The sequence below is a fragment of the Austrofundulus limnaeus genome, unplaced genomic scaffold (genome assembly GCF_001266775.1).
Source record: "Austrofundulus limnaeus strain Quisiro unplaced genomic scaffold, Austrofundulus_limnaeus-1.0 Scaffold96, whole genome shotgun sequence".
Taxonomy (NCBI): Eukaryota; Metazoa; Chordata; class Actinopteri; order Cyprinodontiformes; family Rivulidae; genus Austrofundulus; species Austrofundulus limnaeus.
In genome coordinates, this window is record NW_013952498.1 from 961,883 (window position 1) to 975,975 (window position 14,093).

The following is a 14,093-nucleotide window of genomic DNA, read 5'->3' on the forward strand; positions in this document are numbered from 1 at the left end:
GTCTTGCTGGATTATCTTTATGAAAATTAGGCTGGTCCTAATTTCATGAAGTAATTCCTACAGACATAGTTACTTTATTTTAGTATAAAATTCAAATATAGGCTTGGAAAGCACATAATATTGCTCCTTTAAACAACCATAAGACCAAAGTGCTGTACAGTCAGTCAATAAAACACACAACAGACACAATACATAATAAAAGCCAAATCCAAAAATTAAAACTATACAATAAAACAAACACATAAAACCATTAAAAGAAATTAAAATAATCTCAAAACAAACTAAAAGTCAACATCTCGGAGCCAAAAGCCAAAGAGAAGAGATGCGTTTTAAGTAGCGTTTTAAAAGCCGACAGGGACGTGGTCTGTCTGATGCCCAAAGGCAGGTTGTTCCACATTTTAGGAGCAACAGTGGAGAAGGCACGATCCCCTCTAAGCTTACGTTTAGTTTTTGGGAWTCTCAGGAGCAGCTGGTCTGCTGACCTGAGAGAACGGGAGGGGGTACAGGGGTGCAGMAGTTCAGTGAGGTAAAGTGGGGCAAGACCATTTAATGCTTTAARAACAAATAGAAGAACTTTAAAATKAATCCTAAAATGAACAGGCAGCCAATGCAGTGAGGCTAAAACAGGGGAAATGTGAAATAAACAAGAGGCCAACAAAACATGTTGTATAAAAGACAAAATGGTCCAAACACTGTAAAATATAAAGGAATGGCTCAGTACATGCACTTTCAATGGCATTTTCCAGGAATTTCAACACGATTTCTCTARTGAGCAAGATATTTTGCTAACAGACTAATGATGCACAACCATAGGAACACACCAACAAATGTGTGTTACCTCTGCGCAGAGCCTGCGTCTGGTCAGAATACTGCACCAATCCTGGGATCTGCTCCACCACAGTCAGAGCTCCRTCATCAATGCTGTGGCCCAGTTTGATTTTGCTCCGGTCCAGAACCATGTACTGATTGTTGTAGGTACCTGAGCAGGAAGTCAGCCAAGTTATACTTAGTTTGAAACTGAGCCATGCTGCTACACCAGCATCACGATCACTGAGCCCAACTGACCAGAGTTGTACATAGAGAAGATTTTGGCCCATTCCTCCCCCGTCTGAGCCAGACTGTGGGCCAGCCGGACCCTTTGCCACGCCAGCAGGCTCTTYGGAGTGATTTGGTCAAACAGGGAGGAGTTGAAAACGTTGTTGGTGGTTTGAGTCATCATCAGACCGCTGCCCAGGAGGTAAAAGTCATCCAGAGACACCAGGAAACCTGAAAACACAAACCAGGTTCTGGAAATGAGGTCCGCTGATGCAAACCGTTCCGTAATTAGCGTAAAACAGCTGATTTGTGCTAAATCTGGCTCTTAAAACCTGAGATTTTGGGAAATAACTGCACAATTTTCCTGCTTTTTCTTTTTTGTTTGAATAACTCTTGAGGAGAATTCCTGGGGTCTACACACCAGGGTAGCTGCTGAAGGACAGCTTCCCGGTGGCTGTGTGAGGCTCGGAGACGTGGAAATCCCAGTGTTTGTAGATGCGCATCGTGGCTGCGTACGTGTACCAGCTGGAGTGGGCAAACAGGAGGTTCTCATAACCCGGCAGCATCTGAGGAAGACGATGAAAAATGAAAAGCAGTACGGTCAACTCAGGGTGCAGGACTCAAAAAGATATCCCTTTATCTGGAAAAATTATTTCATTTAGTCAACTTTTAGGGGTTGTAGGGGTGCTGTAGCCCACACCCAGCTGTCAGAACAACACCAAAATGAATACATGAATCTGAGCAGAATACTTTCTCTGATACACTTTAAGAGAAGCTCTCAGGTTGTGTTAAACCTTTTTTTCCCTACATGTGAGATGTGAAACAAAAATTGCTCAACTTAAAAATCAAATTACCAACTGCTCTCCGTGAATCTCAGCTCAGCGAGACACCAGCTGTACCTTCAGCCATGGGCGTAACTTTGTGAAGGACTGGTGTGGACATGTCCCCACCAACTTTCGACACAAAGTTACGCCCCCACCTTCAGCATTCAGGTTTGTGTGAAATCCCAGAGCTTTTATCTGAACAAACTCAGCAACCCGAGACAGGCCGAGGCAGTCTCAAACACAAACTGRACTGGGTGGTGCCTAAAGCTTTAAACATATATAAACTTAGCACAAAACATCAAGAAATGTGTGTTTGTTACATTATTTCTTTGTTGTAACAACGCTCCTTGGCAAAACATTTATACTGTTGGAAAGCCTGTTAATTTTTCTTTTAAAATGGTGCCACATTTGTAAGGAACACGCCTTTGTGGCATGAGCAGTAGAGCTGAGTATGTGGGTTGCGCACATGAAAAAAAAAACTGCCAAATCTTCTTTGTCAAACAGCTAGGAGCTTATCTAGGAAAATAAATGCTGCGTAAACCTGTTAAGAAGAACTAATTGTAATGTCATGCCTATGAAAGTTTCTGTATTGCATTTTGCTCATTGGAATTCATGTGTTTCACAATACATAGCTTTAGTCCAGCTGTAGAGAGAGATTTAATGGTTAAAAAAAGTTTCAGATGTTTTATTCAGTCTTAAATAAGTCACCACTCCATCAAAATAAATAAATCTCTAATGTTGAAGTGTACAGCACTATTAATCATTGATTAGATGTGACTTCCTGGCGGGTCTTGATGTTTGAGCATTTAAAAGAGTCAAAGAAACACAGAAGTTTTATTTGAAGCAGTTTTTGCTGCAAAAGCCTCAAGAGCTCCATTCACTACCAGTCGAGGTGGAGGTCGACTCCTCCAAAGGAGGGGTGGGAACAATAAGAAGCATCACACACGCTTCAAAAGACCGACCAATGGGGTTGGGGCAAGATGCCATATTGCTCAGGGCGGGCTGTCAATTTGAACAATTTATCATGGCGAAATTTCTGTGTAGAACTGCATATAAATATAAAATAACTTGTGTTAATATCAAACTGAGTTTCATTGATGTTCTGACCTAAATTTATCTTGTCATGTTACCACATTCAGCTCCACCAGCTAACAACACTAGCCACGTTTACATGGACATGATTTAATTGGATTTAAAAATATAATGGTTTGCATTGCTGTATCTTTTTTACGTCTAAACTTCACCTTAAAACTTCAATAAATTCATTTTCTTTTCTTTAAAAATCCCTTCATTCCACGGCTGCAGCAGCAGATTAGATKGAACAAAAAGTTCTAGTTTTGTCTTTTTATATGTTACTGTGGAAAAAGCACAGCTGATGGCAGTGAAGCATCACTTATGTGTTGTTCAGGAGCTTTTGAGGAACAGACTGTGTGCATTTCCAACCCGTCACCTTGATGAGTGCAGAGCAGTGTCCCATCCCTGGAAGGCTGAAATCTCTGTGCGGACTGTTGGAGCTGGGGAGTAGCGTTGGGATCAGGTCCAGCAGGTCTCCCACTGCGTTCAGGAACTGGACGTCAAACAGCGACAACGGCTGTGGGAAAAACAGCAGATTAACAGCTGGACAACAAACGCAACACAAATACCAACCGCTCCTAACGCTGAAACTGAAGAAGGAAATATTAATATGTGGTTCTGCAAACTGAGCCAAACTCAAACTTAAAGCAGAACAAAGACGACGGTTGTACGAATAAAACTTTAGCAGAAGCTTTGTAATGAGTATGTTTAATTCAATAATATCATTAACACCAGCGAGGATGGCAAAATAAACTGTGTTTCAGAAAAAGCAAAGAAAAAAGACAAAACATGTGATGTCCCTTTAAAAATCAGACTCTATAGAGAGAAGTTTGGTTAGTTTGGAGCTTCCTCTTTTTACATCGGAGCATGCAAAAAAAGATGAATCACTGAGATAAAGTGTGTATCATCAATCTAAATAAAGTACAAATAAAATAACTGGACTTCTATTCTGAAGATGTTCCATTTCTGCTTTTAAAGCTTTACACCCCACATCTACCAGACTTTTATGAACAGAAAAAGCATCTGGGACGGGAGGCAACATGTTTTTGACTTTAAAAAAAGGGTCCAGTAGTTTGTTTTTTGAATTTGTTTTGGATTAACCATGTCCTGAATGACTGAGAATTTACACCAGAATATGTGCATCAAAAAGTCTAATTTACAAAGACTTTTATAACAATATAAGTCTGTCATTCCAACAAACGAAGGCATATTACTCAACAGGTTTCATGCCAACATGTTGGACTGAGATCATATTGTGAGGAGGTAAAGTTGTTGATATTTTACATTGTCTAAGATTAGCTGATGTTTGTGTTTCTGTATTTATTTGCTTGTCTTATGTTTTGTCCAGATTTACCTTCTTGCCCTGCCTCTTGGCCCACTCTGCCACTCCGGCCTGCAGTCCGTCCATCTGGGCCACAACGAAGCCGACATGTTTCCACAGAGGATCAGAGCTCTTGTTCAGCTTCACCTGCTCCCTGACCCACGAGTCCTGGTTCCTGTGGGGGGTGACACTTCCTGTTTATTCATCATTCGGCTGCAGAAACCCTGACTTAGCAGAAGTGGTAAAACTTTAATTTGAACCATTTTAAATGTTTAATCGTTTTCTCTTTTCATTTTATCTGGCTGCTCTGTGTCACATGACTTTACCAGAAGCTGAAGTGAGAACAGGATATGAAAAACAGAGATATAAATGTCAGACTGTATGTGGTTACAGAAAAAGAAGACAGAACAGACTTACGCCATGAACTTCTTAACTGGACCGAGGAGCTTTGGGTCTTTGATCAGCTGAGGATACATGTTGGTGTAGTGGTCCATCATCTGCCTGAGGATAGACAGTAACAATACACAAGGGTTTTATTTTGCATGAAAAAAAAAAATCACTAAAAGTTTCTGTGCCACTTACTGGGCAGTGAGGAATCCTTCGAGATAACCAGCAAGGAAGAAAGTGATTTCATCCGTTTCACGAGTCTTCCCGTACCCGGCACGGATCTCCAGGACACTCCAGCCTGAGGTGGTCAGGGTGTCATTCAGGTACCCATAGGCGTCCCCGTCAGTCTCCATCGCTCCATCCTTCAGCAGGACAAGCTTTTGCTCGGAGTCCCAGTACACAGTGGCTGTTGTTATCTCTGGGCACAAATCAACCATGAAGAAGAAGAAGAAAAGGGCAAAAGTTAATAAAATAAAACACTGAAAAGTGAAAAGTCTCCTTTAAACATGATAAACACTGCAAGTCTAAACTATTTAACATCTGTCATGACTTTAGTCAATTCATTCTACTTAAATTACACAGACTTTTCATGCAGACACATTAGGTTGGGTTAACACATTTGAGTAAAGGTGAAAGAAAATGAAAGAATAAATGAAAGAAGCTTCAAATTTGGGATCATCCACTATGTATTTTCAATMTCAACACTTGAGTAAAAGTAAGCATTATGAATAAATGTAAGGTTTCAGTTAGTACAGGACAGTCATTAGGACAGAAAGGAAAGAAAGCCCCACAGATCCTCAGGGATTAACCCAACACTCGACCTACTTACTGTCAGCTGCGAAGATCGAAACCACAAGAAATAATAAGAAGACGTACAGCCTCGTTAATAAAATCATGTCAGCGATATTAAAAGTTCAAAAATAAGAAGCTGAGTTTGATGCAGAATGAAGAAGTGGATTCACTACATGAGGTGGAAACGAAGWGTAAATCTAATGTTTTGTTTCAGAGGTAAAGCCCAAGGCAGCAGAAGAAGAGTCACGGGAGCGGAGCGCTTCCTGATTGGCTCAGGGAACCGAGGAACAAGGAAACTGAACAATTTAGAAACGATCAGCTGAGATGAATTGCTGACATACGACAAAAAGCATGTGAGTACTTAGTCGATAAATTCCACTAGAAAACAAACGGTGACAGGATGAAAAATAGAACCACCCCAGATGGGACTCGAACCCACAATCCCTGGCTTAGGAGGCCAGTGCCTTATCCATTAGGCCACTGGGGCGCAGATGRCAGCGTGTATGCGTACGAAAATTTTGTGCCCTAAAATGAGATTTATACATTGCATTTGCACCAACCTCGAACGCTAACGCAGCAAGACGAAATATTTAGGTCAGATTTTACATTAATGCAGAAATAAAGTTATTATAAAAAGGAAATAGTCATTTTCTAAAAACAGGTAATATGACCGGGGTTACATTTTGGTTTGATGTAAAAAATAAAAATAAAAAAACAAACGAACCCCGAGCTACAGAATTTCTCGTAAAACCTTTTATTAAAATGCCACTTTGGCAAAACATACACCAACCTCAGAAAACAAACTGTTGTAATTATTATTAAAGTATCAGTCAGTGAGAGAAAAAAATCAAGATAAAGATCCCTTCTCAGATTTAAAATGAATGTATAAAACAAAACTATAAACAAATGGCAAAGCACACCTATAATTGTAGGTTATGCMTAGATTTAAATAATTCACATCCATGAGATGGTGCAATGCTGCCATCTTGTGGTCACCTAAGGTATTGATTACATTTTGCTTGTGACCATAAATCTTATTTTATTGATTATTTACATATTAAAATAAAATTAACACAACTATATATAAATAAAGAGAAAAACAGCAGAATGTTCAAACCACAGTCTGTGAACCTTACCTTCATTTAAACCACTTCAAGTTCACTTCACAAACACTTGTGAAATTATTCATGCAAGACACTGACCTTGCTTTTTTATGCTGGAATGTAAAAAACAAAACAAAACAAAACAAACAAACAGTGTTATTTGAAAATAAAGATGCACATATGAAAGCATACAATAATGAAAAAAAAAACTACTTGTAGTATGGGAGTAAACTTGACCTAATTGCAGAAAATGCAGCAACTTTCGTTAAAATTGGAAAGTGAAAATTGTAATAAAAAAAACGTTATGAAAAAAAACAGAAAGATGGGTTGATAAAACAAATCTAGACGGCAAATAACAACTTTATATAATAAACACTTCATGTGTAACTTTAAATTTAAATTATTTGCTGCTTTAACATATTTTTCAGTAGTGTCTCTTAACATTTTAGATCACTAAACAAATTATTTTTGAGAAAAAAAAGTGTAACAAATATATCATAAAATAAATATAAAGGTACATTCAATCATTTTCAAACGGACAAACACCACTAAACCATTAGACTTCTTAGACAGGACAAAAAAAACAATAAAAATAAAAGGCACACAACGTAAATTTAAAGATCAAACCCTGCAGTGAGAAAACCCCTTCACCCTAAACTCACCCATTAACGTAACAAAATATTTAGTTAAAGCTTGCAACGTAAAATACAGTAAAATAATCACAACGAAGAGCGTAGCAGCAACTACAGGTGTAATTCATCTTTTATGAACAGTGGTAACCGTTTTCAGCTGCTGTACAACGCTCAGTGAGTGAGCCGATGTTCAACTCTACGAATCATTCGTCATCGATCAGTTTCTCTGTGCCGTTCTCGGCTTGTCTGCTCCCTCCCTCCTCCCCGCGCACTCCTTCCTCCTCCTCCTCCTCATCGGTGTAGGTGAAGGACTGGCTGCTGTAGTTGATTGTGGTGTGGGACAGGTCCACTTCGATGGGGAACACGTCGGCCTCCTTCAGGACGGCGTAGCACTCGTCGTAGTAATGGGACATGCCTGAGACGAAGCGCTGCAGCTGGAACACGATGTCCTGGACTGCAGAGGAAGAGGAGTCACAGACCAAGCTGTTATTTCTCACACGGGCTGTTGAGATTAGAGTTATGGAAAAGCCTGAGGAGAACATCTACGAGGACAAACCGTGTTTCTGATCCAGCAGCTCTATCTTTTCCAGGACGTCCTTCCTCATTTTAGCGAAGCGAGCGCGGGCCTCCTGTCGACACCTCAGCACCAAGCGGTACTCGTAGTTACCGGTGCTGACCCGGTACAGAGGCTCTCCCATGGCCTGTTTACAGGTGTATGAAGTCAGAGCAGAGAAATTGATCAAACATGCAGGAAGTGAACACAAGACGCTTTATAATTTTATCTCTTCTTGTTTTGATTTTTGTAACTCTCTTTTTATGGGTTTGAACAAATCTGCTGTCACTGGTTTCCAGTCGATACAGAGCGCCGCAGCGAGGCTTTTAACAGGTACTGACAGAAGAGTACACATCACACCAGTTTTATCCTCTTTACATCGACCACCTGTCAAATTCAGAACYGATGTTAAAATTTCAGTCTTGACTTTTACAGCTCTTAATGGTCAGTTGTTTTGTTGTATGTTTCTTTGGTTGTATTTTGTTTGTATTTATTTTATTTTTGCTCCCTGTGAAGCACTTTGTGATCTCTCTGTGAAAGGTGCTGTAAAAATAAAGTTTACCTACTTACTCCAACAGAACTTAATCTTATACAGTAAGTTGTAGAAATAAGAACCACAGATATGTTCAACTCACTTATCAGCCACCAAAAACATGAACCAAATAATAAAACTTTAAATAAAAACACAACAAAGATAATATTTTATATCAAGAAAGAATTAAAAAAAATCTTGAGTTCTTATGTGTTTAATTAAGTCACCTTATTATTGTTTTAAAAGCTACAAACTGGCTACGCTATGAGCTAACAGTAATAAGGTCTGTTTTTACTCAAGAAGCAAAGTGCTAATTTAGCTCCTGAAGAGGACAAACAATCATGTTTTCACCTGTTATTTACAGATTTGTAGAATCTTTTTACTGTGCGATTCATGAAGTAGGATATTGAAATATATCAAACAGTGTTGCTGAACAATGATTTTATTGTCACACTGACACAGAATTTACCAACAAATAAAAAGAATGTGGAAATTAAAATGCAAAAATGCTTCAGATGCAGTCAAATGTAGAGATTCATATAATACGTTTGTAAAAGCAGGGATTGTTTGTTAAAGCTCATCTCGTGAGTCATCTTTTTATGGGACTTCAGATAGCTTTATAGAGATTATTTTAATAGCCAAGCAGGTTTCTGCTGATATGAGTTCTTTCTCCGTCTGTTTCTTTGATAAACTGCAGGTCTGGTATCCATTAGAACATACTAGCAGAACTTTAACTTAAATCTCATTTGTGACGTTTCTAATTTTAAATGAGAAGCTCATTTGGCTGAGATGATGAGTCTGCAAAAACAAAATCTCAAGATCTTCTTTGTTTTATGAATTCTTTACTCACTTTGAATTTTAGACCTGTCAGTCTTGATGTATCAAAAATAAAATAACACCCTTCAATATACTCACGATGCTGCTGTACTCTTCATCGTCCATCTCCTTCACCTTCAGGCAGTAGGACTGAAACACACAGGAAGTTGTGTTCAGCACGTCTACATCAGACATCAACATCCTGTCTCGTGTATAAAATGTCAGAGTGAGGCCTCACCAGGTATTCAAACTTCACATCCAGGTACTTCCTGATGGTGAGCTTGGTGTCAGGTATGGCCTTGTGGAGGTAAGTGTTCAGATCGTGGAGCATCTGCACRTTGAAACAGAACAGGTCACCGACATCTTAGTAAGAATAGCAGAAATGTTTTATAAAGTTTGATTTGAATACTTTTGATATAAAGGAACAGTGTTAGATCACAGATAACGTTTGTTTCTCTGTGAGGCCTGTGTGCTTTCAGTGCAACAAGTGATGATCTAAACTTACGGGCTTGATGGTTTTTAGAAGCCTAATTCCGTATTTCTCAATGTTTCTGTGAGCATCAGCAAACTTGACGAAGGCCTCGCTGGCTGCAGCCTGAGGCTCTCTGACACCGATGACTGAAAAAACATCCCCGAACGCTGCAAACACAACATCCAGTCAGAACGAAAAGCACTAAATGCATTCAGATGGTAAAAATGAGCATGTTTGTTTATTTKAACTCAACTTACAATGAATGGCTACTTGTTGTTTTACAGAATGAAAGCAGGTTTTTATGAACGGGCAGAGGAGCTGATGATAAAAATACTAACAGCCCATTCCGCCCACAACTGACATTATTTACATTTTAAAAATTAGAAGAAATGYTCAGTTACATTGATTAATTTATCATTTTGCTTTTAGCTAACCAAAGTAAAAAAAATATGTAAACTGTTATAATTCAGTTGTGTTTACTCTGACAGTATGTTTTTAAACCAACCTCTGTGAGTTTGAGAAAGCTCAAAGAAAGCTCTGAGCAGCCTCTTGGTGTGCTCCATCAGTCCTGCCAGCAGATAAATATTTTAATAAAACACTGATCTCAACAAAATTATCTCATATTAATCTACTGCAGCCATTTAATTAAAAAATAATAATAATAATCACAACACATATTTGATTTTAAGCACTAAATAGGAGAAATTGTTCTGAAACATTTTTAAAATTTGAACCTTTATAAAGTTCTGCTGTTTTCTCCAGCTCTTCTAGTCTTTTGACCAGCCCATCTGCAGAGAACAAAATATTTTCCAGTCATCTATTGCAATAAATTAACTGTAATCACATTGATATGACTTTAACAAAAACTGTACCGTTACAAAGAATAGCTCTGCTGAGTCCGAGAGCATCAGCTGTGCCTGAGCTCATGTTCTCCACAAGACGATGTTTGACTTTCTTTAACACTGAAACACACAAAACACCACAGAACACAATTTCTGATGGTGCTGCAAAACAGAATTATAACAAGTAATTCAACGTGCATCTATAAAAAATACCAATGTCTAAAGATTTCCCCTGCTTTGGGTCGGCCTGCAGTTTGTTGTAGTGGATCACTGCCTCTCCCTGCGAACACACAAACAGGACAGAAACATAAGAAGACAAACTCTTATTTATTTCATTTGATGAAAAGCCAACATTGTAAAGATGTTGGAGAACAACGTGTTCAACACTGTGGTGCAAACAGAGCCATTCAGGWGCAGAGTTTGTCCTGAAAGAGCAAAGCCCAACACAGTTTAATCCTTTAATTCCCACCCTGATCCAGTCTTTATCTCACGACAGAGGAAGTCATGACATTTTTCTGTGCGTGAACAAAGCATGTCTAAAAACAACACGGCCCCCTGTGCTGGGGGTGACGCGCCACGAGCTTTGGGCAGCTGGGTAAGTCAGTGAAATCCCTTTTCTGCTGCTGGACTCAATATTCACTGATGAAACTGCAGCTACAGCGAGATATAAAACAGTGAGTTGTCTTTTTGCTCTTTTTCTGTTTGTGTCAATAAATATTTGATTTCGAAATGTAGCATATTTACAGGATAAAGGTACACTGTAAGTAGGATTTACTCATTGTGGTTGTCACAAATATAAATTCCAATGATGAAACAGAGGGTTTGAACTGATTTACTATTTCAAAACAAGTGTTTCCAGGACTGTTATAGAAATAAACCATGAAAAATACATTCAAATGACAGAATATCAAAGAAACTGCAACAGAAAAACTGTCCTGGTGTGAGAGAGAAAATTTCAAGAAAGAAAACCAAACAGATATTCTCTGAGAAGAARGTGGTACACCTGAGTGCAACAAATCTGACATGTTTACGAGGAAAAACATCTTAAACATCAATTACTGTGAATAAAACACAATCATTCTTTGGCATAAATTAATTAATTAATTTATTGTTTTATTTTCATGAATGAGCCATAACATAAGTCTAATCAATTAAATGCTTCAGTTCAACAGGAAGTCCTATCAACATGACCGTCAGGAGCAACACCTTACTTCAGAGCAAAAAYAGCACCTGATCATTCTTATCATTTCGCTGATAACTTTTCAAAAGAAAATGGATACAATCTATATAACAGACCATCAACACTTCAGTTTTCACAGCACGTGTACAAAATGTGAACTGCACCTGGGAACAGTATATTCAGATACTTTTTTATATCGATTCTATTCTAGATGCTACAAAAGTATTTTCATTGCTTCACCTGAAAGCTTTGTWGTTTTGCTCATCGGTCTTACTAAGCAGATTATTATTTCAGCAATCCAAAAGTGAGATCCTTCAGWTTTTTATTCAGGAAATACTGATATAATTTAAATTCTTATAAAATTCCAGATAATTCCCACACTTGAAAGATGTTTGAAAAGCCAGAACGTTGAGCTGATGAATAAGTAGTTTTTGGATCATATCTTTTTTTTAAGATACAGAATAAAAAAGCTGATCAAATATCCTTCAGAAAGGTTGTTCTAAAATTTACCAAGTGTGTTTTTTTCTATTATTTTATGTAGATCCACGTTATGGTAAAATCTATTAAAAGTACTCTAACAATGGGATAACAYGATGCCCATGAGCTGAAATCACAAATACTTTTTCTTGTTTAATCAAACAGTAAAGTATAATTTGATTTTCTTCTGTAGGCCCAACACACAAATAACAGACTGATCCTACTGAAAAACTGAAAAGAAAAACTGTAATAAATTATTTTAAAATAAGAAAATATGTTTCTCCAGTTATTTTACAATTTTAATCAACAAAACATTTCTTTCCAGATTCAATAGTTTAAACTGGAGGTCTTGAACCCTGTTCCTCATGACCAACTCCTGCATGTTTTAGCTGTTTCCCTGCTTCAACACACASCTGCTAAATTTGATGACATACTGAGCAGGTAATTTAATGATTTGAATCAGGTGTGTCAAAGCARGGAAACAGCTAMACCAGGAACAGGGTTGAAGACCTCTGGTTTAGATAAAAAAATAAAATAAATTGTGTTTATTCTTCCAGACTACCTGGACAGCTTGTATCATCTTGGCCACTTCCACCTTTGTTTTTCCTTTCACGGTTTTCCCGTTCACACCTGTGATTTCATCACCTGCTGCCAGCGTCCCATCCAGAGCTGCTGGGGTGTTGTCAAAGACCTGGGAGACAAAAATAACCACGCTGAAAGGTGACAATGACTGTAGAAATTGTATTTTTTCCCCTATTTAGTTTATCAAATTAATTTTCACTGCATGACTTTAACTCCTAACTGTGGCATTAATCCAAATATTGTTTGTTKCTCTTAATGAAATTTGCAGACGTTGCATTGGTAATAGTGTTTCTGTACTTACCTGAACAATGTAGAGACAAGGACAGTACTGAGCTCCACCACCGATGCTGATGCCAATAAGATTGTTTGCATCTTTCTTCAGCGTCACGGTGCCCGGCACTGTTGGGATCCCTCTGTTGTTGTTAAAACAAGTATATCGTTGGTTCATTTCAGGAAATTAATTCACATTATCAGCTATTTTTAAAGCTTTAGTTTGAACGTAAGCAAATAAAATGCCTGCATTTCTAAACACAGCACTGTGAATTGAATGAAGATTTTTAAAATATTAAAACACAGCTGACTCACAGTTTGTCCTCCTCCAGCTCATAATCCATGTCTGTGAACATTGTAGGACAGATTCACTACTGTCCCTGAGGAAGATAAAAATAAAGTGCACACACTATTTTTTGTGAAAAGATATGACAATTAATATACGAGAAAATACGAGCATCTTTCTCACTAGAGTGATTTCAGTGAAATTATCTGGTATAAATCTGTAAATCAAACAGCGATCAGCGCAGTCTTGATGAGTCTGGTGCTCTGACAGAAGAAACGCTAGCTCTGGGCGGAAGAAACAGCTGGTGACTAACTCATATTCTTTAAGAAATACGACTCTTACTGGGTGTAATAAACCATGAACTTGTGCGTCAGAAACAGCCAGAKAATTGTTTCTGTGTATTGACGTAAGTTGAGAGGAAATTGCTTGCTAACGCCACTTAGCTGCTAGCTGTAGCCTTCAACAGATAGCCTGGTGCACGGAAACTGGCGCAGCTTATGAACACCGTCTTGTTTACCTTTTAGTCTGCGTTGCACAGCTTTGTTCTATAGGTGCCGCTTTCTATGCATGAAGACCAAATTTCCCGAGTTGTGCCTTATATTAACAATTACATGAACTTCTGAATGTATTGATGGCTCCTGTTTATTTTATTTTGTCACTTCCTGCAACTTACCGGAAGTTGCTGTGAAAGCTTGCCTGCTGCCATCTGGTGGTCAGAGTTGGAATAATCACTTTAAATGTATTACACTGGCGCAAAATTGATGTAATATCTGAAGCGTGGGATTATATTTTTGAATAGAATTTTCAAAAAAAAAAGTAATTTTTTAAAATAAAGAATGATAATGTTTGCAATTATAAGAGTTAAAGTATTAGAAAGTTCTCTAATGAGCTACAACACAATGTTCAGGTCAAATA

At 38.2% G+C, this 14,093-nt stretch overlaps 3 protein-coding genes and 1 non-coding gene across 4 annotated transcripts in view; 1 reads left to right on the forward strand and 3 right to left on the reverse strand.

The window, feature by feature from the left end:
- The window catches only part of plbd1a (phospholipase B domain containing 1a), a gene marked incomplete in the record, with an annotated part of 8,020 nt that extends 2,326 nt beyond the window's left edge, over positions 1–5,694 (reverse strand). The window contains 8 exon segments of the mRNA XM_014012908.1: positions 839–979; positions 1,066–1,266; positions 1,457–1,601; positions 3,310–3,450; positions 4,288–4,429; positions 4,672–4,755; positions 4,837–5,059; positions 5,471–5,694. Coding sequence (XP_013868362.1) covers positions 839–979; positions 1,066–1,266; positions 1,457–1,601; positions 3,310–3,450; positions 4,288–4,429; positions 4,672–4,755; positions 4,837–5,059; positions 5,471–5,537 — 1,144 coding nt within the window.
- Positions 5,695–5,847: 153 nt separating this feature from the next.
- Positions 5,848–5,920, reverse strand: trnar-ccu (transfer RNA arginine (anticodon CCU)). Its single transcript has one exon. It is a non-coding gene; the product is annotated as a tRNA-Arg (tRNA).
- Positions 5,921–6,171: 251 nt separating this feature from the next.
- pick1 (protein interacting with prkca 1) lies at positions 6,172–13,832 on the reverse strand. The gene is made up of 13 exons (XM_014012909.1): positions 13,696–13,832; positions 13,208–13,272; positions 12,924–13,035; positions 12,603–12,731; positions 10,597–10,663; positions 10,414–10,503; positions 10,276–10,329; positions 10,047–10,109; positions 9,575–9,708; positions 9,308–9,400; positions 9,169–9,219; positions 7,725–7,869; positions 6,172–7,622 (listed from the first exon to the last, which is right to left on the reverse strand). Exons 2-13 carry the CDS (start codon positions 13,246–13,248, stop codon positions 7,372–7,374), a joined length of 1,230 nt encoding a protein of 409 aa, XP_013868363.1. The 5' UTR covers positions 13,249–13,272; positions 13,696–13,832; the 3' UTR covers positions 6,172–7,371.
- Positions 10,989–14,093, forward strand: part of LOC106520692 (galectin-1) — a 6,185-nt gene continuing 3,080 nt past the window's right edge. The window contains exons 1-2 of the mRNA XM_014012910.1: positions 10,989–11,057; positions 12,598–12,760. The gene's annotated coding sequence lies outside the window, so the exon portion shown is untranslated. The remainder of the gene's footprint in view (positions 11,058–12,597; positions 12,761–14,093) is intronic.

Bases quoted from the DNA above. Each gene is read 5' to 3' on its own strand.
- pick1 (XM_014012909.1), bottom strand. From the start codon at position 13,248: ATGTTCACAGACATGGATTATGAGCTGGAGGAGGACAAACT. The intron at 13,036-13,207 runs GTGAGTCAGCTG...TAACAACAACAG, and splicing joins GAGCTGGAGGAGGACAAACT to AGGGATCCCAACAGTGCCGG. The intron at 9,709-10,046 runs GTTGGTTTAAAA...TTGTGTTTGCAG, and splicing joins GCTTTCTCAAACTCACAGAG to CGTTCGGGGATGTTTTTTCA.